Source organism: Alternaria metachromatica (genome assembly GCF_023757995.1).
Source record: "Alternaria metachromatica strain BMP 0045 chromosome Unknown scaffold_6, whole genome shotgun sequence".
Lineage (NCBI taxonomy): Eukaryota > Fungi > Ascomycota > Dothideomycetes > Pleosporales > Pleosporaceae > Alternaria > Alternaria metachromatica.
This window is the reverse complement of record NW_026055497.1, coordinates 1345500-1362745: the sequence shown is the minus strand read 5'-3', so window position 1 is coordinate 1362745 and position 17246 is coordinate 1345500. Positions and strand designations below refer to the sequence as shown.

At 53.0% G+C, this 17246-nt stretch overlaps 6 protein-coding genes across 6 annotated transcripts; 2 read left to right on the top strand and 4 right to left on the bottom strand.

The window, feature by feature from the left end:
• Positions 1-1823: 1823 nt before the first annotated feature.
• J4E83_004008 (uncharacterized protein) lies at positions 1824-2459 on the bottom strand (the record flags this gene model as incomplete). The annotated part of the gene is made up of 2 exons (XM_049330940.1): positions 1824-2148; positions 2305-2459. The coding sequence occupies 2 exons, from the start codon at positions 2457-2459 to the stop codon at positions 1824-1826; spliced, it is 480 nt and encodes a 159-aa protein (XP_049190357.1).
• Positions 2460-2970: 511 nt separating this feature from the next.
• Positions 2971-3194, top strand: J4E83_004007 (uncharacterized protein; the record flags this gene model as incomplete). The annotated part of the gene is made up of 2 exons (XM_049330939.1): positions 2971-3049; positions 3103-3194. The coding sequence occupies 2 exons, from the start codon at positions 2971-2973 to the stop codon at positions 3192-3194; spliced, it is 171 nt and encodes a 56-aa protein (XP_049190356.1).
• A 1133-nt stretch (positions 3195-4327) lies between these two features.
• J4E83_004006 (uncharacterized protein) lies at positions 4328-5065 on the top strand (the record flags this gene model as incomplete). Its single annotated transcript, XM_049330938.1, is given in 2 exon segments — positions 4328-4334; positions 4350-5065. The coding sequence occupies 2 exon segments, from the start codon at positions 4328-4330 to the stop codon at positions 5063-5065; spliced, it is 723 nt and encodes a 240-aa protein (XP_049190355.1).
• A 2046-nt stretch (positions 5066-7111) lies between these two features.
• J4E83_004005 (uncharacterized protein) lies at positions 7112-8185 on the bottom strand (the record flags this gene model as incomplete). The annotated part of the gene is given in 2 exon segments (XM_049330937.1): positions 7112-8169; positions 8182-8185. The coding sequence occupies 2 exon segments, from the start codon at positions 8183-8185 to the stop codon at positions 7112-7114; spliced, it is 1062 nt and encodes a 353-aa protein (XP_049190354.1).
• Positions 8186-10294: 2109 nt separating this feature from the next.
• J4E83_004004 (uncharacterized protein) lies at positions 10295-10652 on the bottom strand (the record flags this gene model as incomplete). The annotated part of the gene is made up of 2 exons (XM_049330936.1): positions 10295-10563; positions 10646-10652. 2 exons carry the CDS (start codon positions 10650-10652, stop codon positions 10295-10297), a joined length of 276 nt encoding a protein of 91 aa, XP_049190353.1.
• Positions 10653-11352: 700 nt separating this feature from the next.
• J4E83_004003 (uncharacterized protein) lies at positions 11353-16197 on the bottom strand (the record flags this gene model as incomplete). The annotated part of the gene is made up of 1 exon (XM_049330935.1): positions 11353-16197. The coding sequence occupies one exon, from the start codon at positions 16195-16197 to the stop codon at positions 11353-11355; it is 4845 nt and encodes a 1614-aa protein (XP_049190352.1).
• Positions 16198-17246: the final 1049 nt, after the last annotated feature.

The window sequence follows — 17246 nt, the reverse complement described above, 5'->3', positions numbered from 1 at the left end:
CGTCATCATCAAAGGTATGCAGAGCATGACCTAGTTCGGGACTGTTCTAATGTGATGCAGCAGTCATTTCGTCTCATCCTCACCCACCGGCATCCAGTCATTAGAGCAGCACTTGAAGTATTCGCGCTTTGCTTTTTCTTCGCAAAATCATCCACAGCAGGTGCACCTACCTTTTCAGACACATAGCATACAGACTACGGGTCAATCGACATCCCAATCATGCCTGGGAACGCAGGTCGGCGAGCTCGCCATATGCACGGCTGTGGTAGATTCTACATAGACCGTAGGATATGTCCTAATTGTGGAGCGACGGTATACCAGTTCTCCGGACACGCAGTTCAGACTTGTAGGACTTGTAAATACAACTTTATCTGGAGAAGTGAACCAGAAGTCGTACCAGCGAAACCTCCCCCTCCACGTCCTCTTGGTCAGTCTGACTTAACTTTTGACGTGCCGTATTGGGGCTGATTGAGAATAGGCCGCGGACTCGTACGCGTGTTGAGCGATATAGAGGATGGCGATGAATCAGATAATTCAGATGACGAAAGCCTGAGACCGAGAAACAGCATCACCACTGAGGAGGGGTCTTTCAGCAATCGTTCGAGCTCGAAGACCAAATCCAGAGACGACAGCGTCGTCAGTCTACTCAAAAACTGGGCACCATACACCTCCAAATCAGGCCGGGCAGACGATACACAACTGCCAGCAACTCCTCCAGTCAGCCTTGACTCGCTCAGCACAGTCCGCAATTCTCTTCTCTCTCCCTTCATCCCACCTCCACGATCCCGCATACACGTTCCAAGCAGATTCCGAAGGTACACCAACCGCGTCCGAAGGGAACCCGTGGTACCTAGTCCGTCCGTGGTGACCGCCGATGCTATCAAGAGAGTACCTCGTATGGTCATGGTCAGACAAGCCTTCTGTCTCAATTTCATGCTCGAGGCACGGGCACGCGATCCACCAAGACATGGAGGATCTCTCAGACACCCATCTCCTGTGATCGAGCCGCGTGATCCTGACGGTGTGGTTCTGCAGCACTGCGCTGATCTTCATCATGCTCTTTTGCCGCTTGAAGGGTGGGATAGAGATGGAATGGTCGGGGAAATTAGAGCTGCTGAAGAGCGAGATGTTGAACGAGACCTAGAGATGGAATTACTCAGCATCTTCAGCCCCGACGCGCTTTTCGAAGTCAGCGATGCCGATGAAGTTGCTCTCCTACAGCCCGAACAGTCCGGTGTCGATGGCAGCAATGAGGATGGGGAGGTTACGCGTTGCGGGGAGGAGAAATCTCTCCGCGATCTCATGCGGGAATTTTCTTGCTACACGTTCATGCGTAATCTGGGTGCTGGGCTGAAGAACAAGGTACGAAAGTGGAGGAGATGAGACAGGATGCAACAACAGCTCTAGGCTGAACATGTGCGTTTGCGCGCTGGTGTCATTCGGTCTGTCGGAAACACTGTACTTCGACAACGCGTTAGAAACTAGTGACGTCGACTCTGAGAAAGAGCATGCTCCTGACCCGACATGTCTATCGCTCAGTGGAGAGTCATGGTTAGCATGCAAGACAGACCATAGAGCTATAAAAAAAATCTGAACACGCGAAACTTTCGAGTGCTGAAGGATTCTGATCGTTCTTTGTTTGCTACTTAAAGCAAAGGAATCATTGTCATAATAACACGCTGGTGCATATGCTCCAACATGATTCCGTAGTAGATATACATCCAGCCCGTTCAATCCTCCCATCTGCCCGCACCCGACGCCTAGCTTTCCAGCCGGGGAATCCACTTTCCAACCTCTCAACTCTATCTTCACCCAGTCGTAATTTACTTCAGAGCCTTCTCCGCCTTCTTCTCCGCCTTCTCAGCAGTGTGCTTAACATCCAGCATCTCGCCCTTGGCCTGACCCTCGGTGTTCTCCAGACTCTTGTTGTACATGTAAATGCGACCGACTTGTGTGGCACCAACGCAGAAGACGAGGAAGTTGACACCAGCCAGCGCGACGTTCTTGGGGCGGATGACGAAGCACCAGCGCGTCCAGATGGCGCCTGTGCACATGAGAGCGAAGTTCTGGGTGAAGGAGAGGGATTCGGCGGGGCGGGAGAAGTCGGAGGCGCCGGCGAGGACCATGCCCCATTTCATTACTGGGGCCCTGCTGGGGTGTTAGCATTTGTGCGATGGCTTGGGTGTGGTGGGGTGGGTTTTGGAGGTGGGTGTTTGCTGCTGCGGATGCGTATGCGCTTCGGAGAGTGCGGGGAGCTGGCAGCGCATTGCGGGTGGAGAGGGAGGTGGTATCGAGGCAGCGTACCAGAAGTGGACTGTCTTGGGGCCGATGGGGCTGTTCCAGAACTTCTGGAAGCCAGCGGGCTCAGCGCCCGCCGTGGAAGCATGTCGGCGGGCATTTGCGCGTTGGAAGAAGGGTCGGAAGGAGCTGAAGATGCGGGAGCCGGGGCGGAACGACATGATGGCGAGCTGTGTCCTGGACTCTCGAGGTCGGCGATTCGAGTGGGAGCAGGAATTGGGGCGTCGAGAGCGAGGTCGAAGCCGGAGCGAGTGTCGTGTGCGAGAGCCGTCGCGATGTCGGGCTCAAGCATGAGATGATAAATCCGGGACTATCGATGGGGGTGCTCCGACTGCTTTAGGCCCGTTTGGGTAAGGCGTGCGTCTGGCAGCTTGACGAACATTGAATGTCGCTGCCGGCCCAGTGACGACAGTCACCGATTGATACCCCCGCACACCAGTACCGGTCTTACCATGGCGTCAAAAGCATTCGCAAACGGCCTCAAGGAGCTGAGGTTCCTGTTCTGCCAGACCAGCGAGCACAGCGCCGCGACAAGGTATGCGACAACCGAGTGAAGGAGCGCAACCCAACGCGCACGCCATTGCACAAGAGCAGGATGGGCAGGACAGGCAGGATAGAGCGAACCGCGCTGACCGACTGGACAGGAATTTCCTCATGCGAAGCTACCCCGCCATGAAGAAGGCCAACCCATCCATCCCCATCATGATCCGCGAAGCCAGCAACACCCAGCCCACCGTATATGCCCGATTCGGTGCGTCACACTCAACCAGGATATATGAGAGGATTGCTAATAATCTGGGGTAGACTTCGGAAAGGAGCGGAAGCTGTCACTGAAGGGCCTGGACGACAAGGCCATCGAACAACAAGTCACAGAGCTGGTACAGAAGGGCGCATGATTACATACTGGGAAGGAGGACGAGTGAAGAAGACAAGAGTCGTAGGTGAAGACGAGTAGGCATACAAATAGCTCAAGAGAGCACAGCATAATAGCTCTGTATAGCCCGAATTGACCGTCTTCGAGAGTCCATTTCTCTTTCACCTCGACTTCCAAATTCCTCATTCACCATCACCATCCCATCTTTTCCGTACCATATAAACTGCCCATCCGCCTCCCATCTTCCTATTTCCTCAGCCGCCAGAACCTCTTTTGCAGACTACATACTCTCCACATCTCACAAACACTCTGCAAAACATCACCGAGACTACCACATACACTAACGATGTCTCCCCAGACCAACTTCCCAGGTCACCACGACGCCGAAATCGCCGCCGCCGAGGTGGATATCCTCGTCGTGAGCGACGTGAGTACCTCCCGGCCCCTCTATCATTCTCATATCAGCACTGACAAAGATACTTGTAGCACCCCGCCCTCGCAACCGGCCGCGCGGCCGAAGAACTCAAGCGCATCGAGGCGCAGTATCGGCACGTTGTCGAGCTGCTGATGAAAGAGAAGTCGGCTGCGGCCGCCCGGATCGAAGATCTGGAGACCACCAACGCCGCCCTGCTGAAAATCCTCGGCAAGAAAATGGCGGACGAGGTGAACGGCATCTTTGTGCAGACGCACATTGTGCCCGACAAGAGGGTCGTGCTTCGGCCTGGAGAGGAACTCTGGTCTGGCATCTTCAAAGATGTTTGAAGATGGGTTGGGTGGTTTGGTACTATTCTGATGCCCCGTCTTGTTTCCTCTTCCCCTTTCCCGATTTTGTTTTTTTGTTTTTTTGTAGATAGATATCGACCTTCTGGCATCAAATTCCATCGCGTGGTGTGCCGCATATCATGTCTTCTTGGTGCGTGTACAGTGGTGTCTTCGTGATTCTCTGATTTTGACGTTGTGAATGCAACATGTTCTACATGCTTACATATAAAACAATACCTCAAAGTACCGCATACATCTTCCAGAGTAGCAACAACAGGCTCAATCTCAGAGCCATTGTAGCCCTCTCAGTATCACTTGTTCGGCGTCTTCCGTCGCATAAATCCCTCGACTCCCATCACGCCCACCTGAGAACCTAGCATCATGTCCGCCTCAATGACATGTAAGCCCCAACAAGCCGGCTTCTTCAGCCGGTTTCGTCGCACCGACTCCGTCATGGGCTCACCCACAGGCTCTGCTACGCCTTCCCTGGCGCCCTCTCTCGCATCCTTGAGTCAGGACAACGACAATCTGGCTGCGATCAACACTCGCCTACAAAACCGCAACCAAGAGCTGACGCAGCAGTCTGAACTCAACCAATTACTGTTCCAGCAAACCTCTGAAGAGCTCACAGCGAAGGAGAGTGAACTTGTGAAGCTGAAAGAGAGGATTCGCGACAATGCTGAAGCTACGAATGAGACTATCCAGGCTCTTGGACTGCAGCTCCAGACTCTAACCGAGCAACTGGCAGAATTGCAGGACAAGGCTACTGCGCGTGAAGCCCAGCTAGTCGAGCAATCAGACGGAGCACAAGACACCGCTACCGATCGTCATGCTCAACTAGCTGACATAGAAGAGCAGCAACACCAGCTCTCCTTGGAAGCTGCCCATGTGCAGTCTCCGACCCAAGAAGACGTCGACGACTTGATCTGGGCCAAGCTCCAGGACAAGAATAAGACGATCCACTTCCTGCGTTGTCGCCAGGCCAAGTCTGATAAGCGCATCCAGAAGCTGCAGGAGCGTCTGGAGGTTGAGCAGAGTGTGGGGAGAGATTGGGTTGAGACTATCATGATGGTTAATATGAAGGTTAGGGCGAGGGCGAAGGTGGGGGATGATGTTGATCCTGGGGTGTAGATGTAGGTGGCACGGCTTGATGGTATGGTGTGGTGATTGGCAAATAGTAGTCGGACTAGGCGATATTTACATAATGCACTGTACATTTCTCGTAGTGTTTCAGATCTATTCTCCGTCCAAATATTCACCCATTAGGTCTTCGTTATTCGTGCTCTTCTCTCTACCTCCCGTCAACGCTAGCAGCTTCCATCAAAGGCCCGCTTGTCCATGCTGCAATGCCCGTAGCACACTTCACAGTAACACCCTCGACGTCAGTCCGCTGCGCCTCCTGTTCACTTCCCAACAAGATGACTCCGAGGTGTCACGTAAGGCGAAAGACGCCACCAATGTATCGCGTAGTCACATGATCCCTCATGTACTGCTCTTGGGTGCATCCTTGTTCCGTGCTGGACGCCACCAATAATGCTCCTCAGGCACATCACATACAAACACCTGTGTCGCTGTTGAGTCGCTCCGAAACTACGATAGCGTGGTCGACTAGGTTGATGCCTGTTGGTGTTGGTGTTTCGTGGCACACGTAGTGGGCTGTCAGGCGCCTGTCTTTGTTGTGTCATCGCCCGCCTTTGGTCTCCGAGACTCCGAAACAGAATGTACCTGCATGTATGGCTAATGCCAACATGTATGTTGCCGCCGTTTTTGTGCTCATTCGGCTCTTTTGCCGAGTAGGTGCGCAAATGATCTGCATGCTGCAGGGTATTCCGAACGAAGTATGAATTGACGACGGGTGCTGTACCCTTGGAAGATTCTTTGCCTCATTTGCCTCATTTGAATGTTGTCAATAACCTGGCCATGACGCGTGTGCCTTAGGTGGCAGTGTAAATGAATCTGTTGAGTTGGCGTGCTTGGTAGGTGTGCTAAGACCCTCAATTGATGTGCGATAGTTTTGCAGTGAGACACAATCGTAGCCCACTGATCTGTGTGTTCCAGGAATGTGTCTCGAATTGCGATAGCGTCATGCGGTATTTTCAGTCCGCTCTTCCGTCATACCTACTGTCTGGCGCTTGGTCGTCGCGGCAGTCAAGCGAGGATACCGAAAGCATCCAACGTTACATCGGCCGAGCTGTACCTTGTTTGCGCAACGACCCAATACTCGACCCTGGCGGCGCATGCCTGGTCAACATGATCACGGGATCATGGTAGCTCTGTTGCTCATGTAGACGCCCGCTGGTATCGGACGGCTGCAGCTTACTAGCTTCCTTGGGTGGAGGACTGACATGGATGACGACGACTTGGAATGCAAGCCACAGACGGGACCTTGCGGTAGGACGTGATGAGTCGCATGATCGACGTACTGAGCCAACTCTAGTTGCATTAGATGTGTCTGCAGATTCTATCATCGGTCTTCCAAGCATGGATCATGCGTTCTGTAGCACCTCTGTGCTGTAAGGCGGTTGGCTGCTCTGACAGCAGGCACTACAGTCTGTGGCTGCTATCTGACAGCCCGTGTATTCATGACTATAGTACTGTAGCCTATAACAACGTGTCTTAATTTCGAACAGTTTTTCAACATGCAAGCCACCTCGAGGAGAATACGTAGTGTATGTCGTGCGCGCACGTTGATACTGGCCGCCCGGGTGACGCATGTGCGATCGCTTGAGCGCACAAGACCGGTGAGCTCAATTGGGCCGTTTTGAAACGAAGTACAATCGTTGATATCTGAGAGTTGTTGGACCGACTCCTTATCGCCAAAAAGACGGCCCAGTGTGATGCGAATGAAGGTCCATTGAAGTAAGGTCGATATGTCTTACGGCAATATGCTGGAAGCATTGAGTGTCTTAATGCCGTGCTGGAGCGTAAGATATGAGTCCTTCGATTGTACCTTTTGGTCCGTGATCGAATGCGGATTGAGCTTAATTCTGGACATTGCTGAGCGATATGGCTAGTTTCGCTCCTTGTACCTCGCAACGCCAACTCCCAAAACAGGCATTACGAAGCAAACCCGACCTTGAAATGCGAACATTAAGTCTCCGAAGAGAGAACGACAAATGTAAGATCTGCTGGAATAGTTGGTGAATGCAGAAACGTGATTGGAGGCCTGGTTATGGTTCAACCGAGGAGGACCTCCCATTCCCACTCTTTCATGACACTCAACCAATGCAAGCGGCTCTTGACTGTTACTCCCGAATTCTGGGAGTCTGTGGTACCAGACGGTATCGGCATCCCGTACGGTGTTTCTCGTGAACCGAAGTCGCGATCGGCGTCGTAATCATCGGGATAGGCGTCGCCCTCGCAAATAATGGATGCGTCTGATGAGAAGCTGTCGCTGCGCAAGTGCTCCATATTCATGGTTGTACGCTCAAGCGCATGATTGTCGCGTCGGTTCCAGACTTCTTTCGTGACTTCCAAACATCGCTCTATGATCCCTAATTTCATTCTGGTAGACATCAGAGACCAGCGATCTTTGACCCATTCCCGATTGTCCGGCTCAGTCATCTCACAGCCAGCAACCATCAGAGGGTAGATGTGCACGATGATCGAGCGTGAGCGTGGATGAACGGTGGCCAAGGCGCACAGTACTTTGTTTGCGAGCACGCCGGGTGGCTGGGAAGGAACCTCAGGTACGGCTTGGTGAAGATAGAGCAGTGTTGCGTATTGATAAGCGATCGCAGTCTTGATAGCATCTTGCGGACTTGTTGTCTCATCTTCTGGTTCTTCAATGTGAGAAGGCGGCGTCCATTCCTCGAGTTGAGATTTCAATTGCACTGCTTGCGATATGATGATGGGTCCGTTGCTATCGGATCTCCGCACTTTCCTCACCAGATTGGCGACCCGACCAATGATGGGGAAGAGCGTGTGCGCGCAGCCCATCAACGGGTCAAGAGTAGAGTCGGTGTCTCCAGCAGCATATATGCTTTCTCTCACATTGTCGACATCGTATGCGTCGTCTTCATCAGCAGAAGTAAGGCGAGCAAGAACGTCCATGTAAATCCAAGTGTTGCAAAGAAACTTCAGCCGAGCCCATTCTTCGCCTTGCTTTGGCATGAGACGATGGTTCATGAGTGCTTGATTGATCAAGATCTTAGCTCCTTTGATGTGGTTGATGCCGGTACTGATATGCTGGTCCCAAGATTCGGCAAAGGCCAGAACAAGTGTAGTCGATATAGCTGCGTCGACACGCATGTTTTGAAGTCCAGCAGCCAATGCATGTACGGCGCTCCGCATATGATCTATACCCTGGATGCGCAAAGTAGGCATATCTCTTGCCTGATGGAAGGAGGTCATCGATGCGATGGCATGATAGAGCGCGGGACAATCCCTCGTTAGAGGCCAGATGAGAGTCCGCCATGGGTTCTCTGTAGGCCCGTCCTTCAGTGACAGTACGCCGCACGTGTCCCTATGATAACGCCGTGTGAGTGACTCCGCCGATGTCGTAGATAAATGCAACTGGGTCGGGATCTTGAAGTCGGGAGAATTCGAGGAAGAGCCTGATGAGCTTGGTGTTGTGGGCGATGGTAGCCACATCACGCAAGCTGCAGACTCGTCAATCTTATCGCGTACAACTTCTTCATCAACATCGTCATCCAATGGCGCTGGCGGAGTCATACCAGAGGGCTGATAGAAAGCCTCATGCTGAGACACAAAGGAAGAGTACTCCTCCGGTGGCACATTTAGATCTGTTCCTGGGAGTAGGAGGTCTACTATTCGGGGAGATTGGCCTGACGAAAGGCTTGAGTCAGTATTCGTATTGGCTCGTGCAGTAGTCGTACTTTCGGCTCCAATAATGCCAAATGGCTCGAAAGAACCTGGCGCATATGACTCCACTGGTGATATCGACTGAGAGATGATGAACGGCGATGTCGTCGGGACACTGAATAAGTTTCCCATAGGTGCCAAGGGAGGATGCGGGAAGGCTGCTTGTATGGGCGGACCATGCGTGTAAGGGTATGAGTGTTGGTGCGGCGAATAGTATACCCCAGGGTGGGGTGGGTTCCCGAAGGTGCATTGGTACTCCTGAAGACCGTACTGTCCCTGGAATTGCGAAGGCACAGCTGTTGATATTTGGGGGGTCGGATCTAAGCCTGTCAGATGCGGAGCAGTATGGCTGTGCAAAGACTGACCTTGATGTGGATTGACGGGCGCTTTGCTCGCAGTGTTCAACTCGTCATAGTGCTTCCATTTGTAATCTTTGGCGTACCCGCCGCATGTTATTGCACGTCTTTCGCATTGCTTGCACGTAGGCTTGCTTTCGTCACATTTCAAGCGCTTTGCCTTGCAGGAAACGCATCCTATACAGAGGTCAGTGTGGTCCCAGGTGGAAACAAGTCAAGTTACGCTTATCATGTGAGCGATAAGAGTTGACGCAGGGGAAGCATACCATTACGGCTCTTGGACTGCTTCCTCTTGGTGACGCCAGAAGTATCGGAGGCTTTGGTTGTCTTCTTCTTCGCGGAACATGATGCAGATGACGCCTGCTTAGCGGGCTTGACGTCGATCGGAGCAGTCTCGGATGATCTCAGCACGGATGAGGATGACGAAACAGTGATAGCCTCAGCCATCTGCCGCGGAAGGTGCGAGCGTTCGGTCGCTGGGCGAACTTGTCGGCGGCCCAAGATATCATATGCAAAACAACAATTGACTAGCTACGCAGAAGCGAGAAGAATCACCGGAGGTTTGGTAGATAAGCAGGAAGGCAGCGGTATCTAAAGTGGAGAAGAAGCTGGGGAGATGCACGGCTAGTCATTAGCGCCTTACCTATCGGGTTCGCGAATCACGCGTGGGGTCCGGTTCCAGCATCTTTCTTCACTCTGCGCAATCGCGAATTTTCTTCTTCAAGGTCTTGTGCTCAGTGATATGCGGCGGTAGCTACTCGAGTCCAGTATATTGTGCGACGGCTGACAGTTGGTATTAGCCGTTGGCTGGGATCGTGGTGCAGGCCCCTCATCGACGCTATCCGCATTCGGAACCCTTGCAGCCGGCCGCGAACCGCTCCACGAACGGCTCAGCCTTGTTTCGGGAGCGACGCAAAGCCGTGGGAGATCCCGTGGAGCATGTATGAGGAACTTATTCGCTTTGGGAACTCTACATCAAAAGTCTAGACTAGGCCTACTTGGAGCCGGCCTCTTTTGGTTGCACTGCGCACAGAAGACACAAAACAGTGGGAGGCTAAGCTTTCTCGTATCTCCATGTCGTCCTTCACAAGACGGAAATATGTCGTGTTGGTCTCAAGCAACATGTAGTGCCCGAGTGTCTTCACACTCTTCCATCACCATCTGAGGCCGCAGCCAGAGTCTACTGATCTGCTGGCGAGGAATATACCTCTCCTTTGTCCTCAATCTCGTACGTGATACCATCGACGGTGATCTCCTTCTTGCCTTCCTGCATAGCTTTGATGAGTCCAGGAGCCGCAGCAGCGACAGCAATCGCGGTGACTGTACCCGCGGCGACGCCGTTGACAAGTATAGCACCACTGCCGCCTGCTGCTGCGCTTTGGAGAACCGCAAAAGCGCTTCCAGCTGCAACGTTTCCGATACCAGATTGAACTGCAGCAGCGGCAGATCCTATAATTCTGTCAGTCGAGTGCGTAACATAGAAGACAAGGAGATTGTGACGTACCAGCAGCAACTCCCTTAGCCGTGAAACCCACCATACGTAGGACGCCGTGCGCAGCCCCGATACCGAGAGGAGCGGCGACGACACAGGCGATCATGCCAGCAGTCTCTCCTGGATGCTCCTCAATCCATTGCTTGGTGTGCTCTGCCGCGGTACCAATGTGCTTTCCAGCCTCTTGACCAAAAGCGTCTGTACGTTTCCAGGCTTCCTCCAGAGCAGGGCCGATATTTGGTCCTACGTCTTGTCCAAAGGCGTCCATGTGTTTCCAGGTTTCTCCGAAAGCAGGGTCGATCTTTGGTCCAACATCTTGACCGAAAGCGTCGAGGTGATTCCAGGTCTCCTGCGCGACGTGGCCCACGTGCTTTCCAGCTTCCTGTCCAAAGCCGTACAAGGCCTTCCAAGCGTTGTCGAAGAAGCCCATGATGAGCCTGGGACTGTTCGTGATGTGATAGGTGATGAAAGTGGCAGTAATTTTTCGAAGAAGGAAATTCGAGTGTGTGGTGTCTCGGAGGGGAAGCGAGAGGAGGCGGGGGAAAGTGAAAGTGAAGGGGCGGTAAAGAAGCGCAGGGCTGAGTAAAGCCAATTGTGCAAGATACAGCTAAGATTACATTACCAAAGTGTACATAGGCTTCGAAGAAGAGCCCCACAATATGCAAACGCCGGACAGCAAGGACGCCTAGAAAGCCGAGTACCACCTAGAAGAAAAGAAAAGGGTATCTCCTCTCGTAGTCCTACAGTCAATAGTAGCTCAACCCCGAAGCCCTCACCTTCTTCTTCCCTTTCTTCTTCTTAGCCGGCGTAGGACTAACCACATTACTGCGCCCACCTAGCCTCTCCTTCCTCTTCTCCTCGCCACCATTCATACCCGCCATCTTACTCGCACCGCCCGTCATGAAGTCACCATAGGCGCTTTCAGCATACAGAGCAGGCGTCGTAGTGCCGCTGGGTAACCACTCGCTGCCTTCTTCCCATGCGATACCAGCAGCGTTCGCGGCGCGTACGCCCTCGATATAGGCTTCCATCCTGCTGCGTTCGTCGTCGTTTTCGAGGCCACAGCCGCATCCACAGCCGACAACACATTCACCGTCGTCCATACCGATCTCTTCGTCCATGCACTCCATGTGTGCGACGTGTCCGCATGAAGGGCAGAGGTGGAAAAGACCGGAGACGCGGATCCAGCAGATACTGCAACTGTACACGGGGTCTGTTTTGGTGGGCTTGGAGGATGTAGTGGTGATGTTGGTGCGCGAGCGTCCGTCACGCCATGATGAACCGGCCGAGACGGTTGATGTGCCTCGTGAGAGGCTGGGTCGGCTCGCTCTGCTGGGTGGGGGTTGCAGTCGATTCTGTCCAGGCGACGTGTCTAGGCCGGCAACGCTCTCGTCTAGCTCCTTCGTTGGGGTTGGGACGGGTATTGAAAGTTGGAGATACTGTTCTGTTGGAATGAGTGTGCTGAAAGACGGTAGACCCTCTTCTGATATACCGCCAGATGTCGTTCCAGGTTGGAACTCCATTGCTTCGGGGTTGAAGGAGAAGTGGTGAGGTGATGCGCCAGGCGTGCGCTTCATCTGCGATGTGGTGGGTGTTGGAGGAACCAGAGTTGATGAAGCTCGAGATAGATGTCTTGATGTCTTTTCATCGCCGCTTTCGTCGGCGGATGTCTTTAGTGCGAGCGATACTGAGCCATGTTTGAGGCCGGTACGAGGAGCTTCAGCTGGGAAGTATGACACAAGGCCGTTGAACTTTAGTACTTCGGCCCGTATGCTGATCAAACCCCAGCGGCTCAGCATCTCAGCATACTGCTCGCGCCAAGCCCGATGTAACCAGTCTTTACTTGTGTCTAGTAGTGGCCTACTGAAACATGCCTCATCATCGAACTGATCTTGATTCTTGAGCGTGACCTTGATGCCTCCTCTGTTACTGACACCATCTTTAGGTTTGTCAGACGGGCCACTTTCTTTTGAGTTCGCTAGTCTGTCGCCACCGTCATCCTCGACTCTCTCGTAGTCAGAATCTGAATCCTCTATGTAGTTGACATTGACTTGCTCTGACTGTCCGAAACTTGCTCGCTTGCCGTGCTTTGAGCGTGAGGTTGAGAGATTGTTTTGATCATGGGAGTCGCTTCCATAGAATGTGGTTGTGCCCCAAGTAACACCACTGGTGGGTGCTGAAGTTGAGAGATCGTCCATGCGTGACCTCACTGGAGGTGAAGAGGACATTGCGTTTGCAAAAGGACGCGACAATGCGGCAACAGCACTTGCGAAATTTGCAGCGGAGCTTTTTTTATGCGCCGTGTGACTTTGCTCTGGCGATGTTCCGTATGGTGTGTGATTAGCCGTCTGCGCACTCCTCATTGTAGACGCCCTGGACAAGGCGGGAGGCGTGTTACCAGTAGAGTATGGCGTAACAGATTCGGAGCTGACATGGTCGCTACCCCACGGGCCATTTGAGCTTCCATGACTGCCGTACGTATCGAAATTCTTGGCCAGTCTTTGCCAAGCAAACTCGTTGGCCGGCGTTGCAAAACGCGATTGCGATGGCGTAGAGGGAACAGAAATTGTGGGCTGGAACAAACTCCACGCAGCATCCACTGAAGGGAAGTAGTCCAATGAAAACGCTGGTGCTTCCATGGACATAGGCAGCTGGGATTGTCGCATCTTGGCCATGGCTGAAGTGACACCTTCGCGAGCAGCAGGTTCTGCAAAGATACACGACAGCATAGCAAGCATCTGGGTATCCGCTAGGCGTTCGAAGTGGTCGAACAGTGATGGTATCAACCACGTGACGACAATGTGATGTCCCCATTTCACGCGAGCTTTGAGCTTAGGATTGGCCACGGTATCTGCCTCGTCGAATTGTAGGTCCAGCCCACTATCCTTGCGTTTGATTCTCCTAAGAGCTCTTCGGGCGAGTACAAGAACTTGGTCCCTCCGGTACTTTTGAGGTAGTATCTCCAAAGGCACCTCATTACTCAATATCAGTTTGCAGAGGATCCAGATATCCGCGAGATCATCAAAGCCGTACTTCCGAGCTACTTCAGAGTTGTGCTCGCAAATCACTGGTCCAGGTCCAAAGATCCTGTATTCCTCTGCGAGTTCACGTTTACTGGGTACCAGATCATGCGTAGCAGAAAATAGTATTGACACCGTCGACTTAGGTTTAGCCGCCTGCTTTCCTCCGCCAGTCGAAGAGGGTATTGAGTTTCGCGACTGGAAGCGAGATGCCGATTTTTGCCAAGCAAGAGGTGGCTGGAAGTTGCCTATATGTGAATTTCCTGCATGGTGGGAGTCGGACGATGAGGATAGGGTGGAGGATGTTTCCCATGATCCAACGGAGGAGGATGGCGACGACGCGCCATCGGAGGCTCCTGGATGACGATTCGTGAAGCGGCCAAACGAATCGAAGATGTCATTCTTCGAAACACCCTGTCTGAGATTCCTGGTAATCTGGAATCTGAAGGTATCTGCGCCAGGGATAGATTTTGCTACGGGTATCCTTGCGACTACAAGGGATCCATCTACCGAGAACCGTGCAGTACACTGAACCGGCAGCGGTATGTTGGCATTAGTATGGGATGACTGCATGACGTCATCAGTAAACTCGCCCTCTTGGTCTTCATCCTCACTAGAGCTTTCGCCAGGCAGTGGTCCAAGGTCTGCGAGCGCGTCATCATCTCCGGCTAGGTCTAGGCTGTCGTCCAAAGCCCGTTCACCCAACGCATACGAAAGGACTGCTTCCAGGCCCTCTCGCTGTTGGTCTGCGCAGGTTTCCGCAATACGGTGCATATTGTTCGTCAATTCGTCTTGGGTTTCTTTGCTAATCGCCGCTGTCGTTCTCTCAAACTCAATGTGCAAAGGAGTCGATATCCTGCTAAGAACGGAGCCCGATTCTTCCCTTTTGATTGCCCTCGGGTAGGAAACTGGGAAGTTGATTGTGAAGCGAAGAAACACTAATCTGGGTTCGTTTGTGACTGCATCCCAATCACCCCATGGACCGTTGAAGGAGACCTTGATGCGTCGTCGGGGAATATCGATTTCTTCAAAAGCAAGCTTCTTGTACTTTTGGCCTACCAAAGCAATCTCTGCACCAAGGTCGTTCTGCTCCTGAAATGGCTGCTTCTTATTACGGTCGTGATGGTTAGGGGGACCATGGAGGTCATTGATATCGTTGTGACGGTCACTCCCGAATTTGATGCCATTAATCCACTTCATGTGATTGACTACACGTGGATCATGTCGCCGAATCGGGCGAGCCGTCATGGTTTCTCGCGGAATTGTCTCATGTTGAATCCGAGGATGTGTTCGGTCATGGTGGCGCGGAGCGTAGGCGTCTTCGTTCAGTGAGTAGTTCTGGAGGAGAGTGGAAAGGTTGCCTTTGCGTTGTCGGCGAGGAGGGCCGAATTCGTCCTGAGTGGTTGTGCTTGTGGTAGTAGGAATAGGCCCATCGCGATATGATACATACGTTGCACCTTTTCGCGTCCTGCTGGGCTGTTCGACAAGTGGTTCGCCTTTGCGGTGGCCGACCCACGCTTCCAAATCTTCCGAAGAAAGACGGTGAAGTATTAGTTGCCTGTCAGTGCCATAAGAAACCAACTGAAAGTCCCGGTTGTCGAACCCGTCCTCGGTAGAGCCACGCGTGCGCCAGAGGAACTCGCGAACTTGGGAATCAGGGGCGTGCTTGGGAAAGTTCGTAGCAGATGTATTGGTGAAGGTTGAAGGATCGCTACCATCAACGTGTTTGTACAGCCAAAGAGAGGAGTTGCCACGTTGCGGCATGGCGAGGATACCGTGTGGAAAGGGCGTGTGTCGCGCTCGCCACACAGGATAATCAGTGCGAATAACGCGGCGAGGAACAGTAATGTTGTCTTTTAAGCCTACGTTGTTCCAGAGTTTAATCGTCGCGTCGAGTGAGCAGGTCATGATCTTGTTCGCGTCGTTGCGATTCCAGTCAATGCCGTAAATCTTGGTCGTGTGCGCGGTGATGGTAGAAAGAGGATTGGCTCCATGACGAGTGTCCCAGATGTGAAGGTATTTGTCGTGAGCACTTGCGATAATCTTGTCGTTCTGGCGGTTCCATTTGACTTGGGTCGCTCCTGCGGTATAGTCGGCAAGCTTCAGCGGCGCCTTTTGGCTGCGAAGATCATGCACGAAGACGAAGCTGTCAACACCACAAGTTGCCAAGAGGTCTGGATGATGCGCGGAGAAGTTGATGTCTGTTATAGCTCGGTCATGCGCGCGTAGGGTATACTCGATAGGCGCTTTATTGTTGTTGTAAGGCATAGAGAGATTGTACACAAGCGCAAGCTGGTTTCGGGTCGACGCGATCCACTCGGCGCGTGCCGCGAAGGGAGACCATTGTACATCTGCGACATCCCATGAAGACTGGTTGGGTATGATGAGGGGTTGAGACCACAAGTTATCCAGATCTATGATGCGAAGGCCATTCTTGCTGGCGAGTACCACGTCGCGTCCTGCTGGGCTTATGCTCGCGGCGCCGATGTCCTCGTCTACATCTATCAAGACATCGTCGTCGAATGTTGGCGATTTGAATGCCGACGATGGCCCACCCCCTGTGGCCGCCATCTTGGGCGTTGGCAAACTTGGCCGCGATGGATGAGGGTGAGAGTGTTGGTGTTGGTGATAGCCCTGGCCCCTTGGCGCGCCTCCCCAGCGATGGAGATGCCGGCTGTTGGGCTAGGCCTCGTTTGGCAACGTCGGTGGCATGCCCGACCGATTACGCAAGGTCAAACATCCAGCCCGGGAGGTTTAGCGCAGTGGCTCTTACTGCGAAGGCGCGGCATCTTCTTCTCTTACCTGGAGGAATAAACTTACCTCCTCTAACCAGGCTTCAACCACTGTCGCAAAGCTGTACACGTGAAGCATATCTTTCGCGATCACCCCTCTTCTACCTGACGAGTCCTGCCCCGCCTTCAATCATGTCGCTGCCCAAGCGAATCATCAAGGAAACCGAGCGCCTGGTCAACGAGCCGTGAGCATGTCCGCTATAAGAGTCTCCGTAGATTTACTAATACAGTTACCTGTGCAGTGTGCAAGGCATCAGCGCGACACCTCACGATGACAATCTCCGGTACTTTGATGTCACGATCGACGGCCCCAGCCAATCTCCTTATGAGGGTATGTTTGCACATGCGGCAATCTTCGAGTCGTGGCTAACAAGCCTTGTAGGAGGCGTATTCAAGCTCGAACTGTTCCTCCCCGATGACTACCCCATGACGCCGCCCAAGGTTCGCTTTCTCACCAAGATCTACCACCCCAATATCGACCGTCTAGGGCGCATCTGCCTCGACGTCCTCAAGAGTAGGTGGAACCCGACCTTGCAAAGGGACGACCTGGCTGACATGTTTAGGCAACTGGTCGCCCGCGCTCCAGATCCGCACCATCCTCCTCTCGATCCAGGCTCTCTTGGGCGCGCCCAACCCTGACGACCCTCTCGCAAACGACGTTGCGCAGGCATGGAAGGAGAACCAGGCACAAGCCATCCAGACAGCCCAGGAATGGACCCAGCAGTATGCGAAGCCATGAGCGTCGAGATAGCCAAGACCACGTATACTATGCGGTTAGCACAGGCAAGATCATGGTGTTGCCTTCGGAGGACACAATCTGAGATAGCA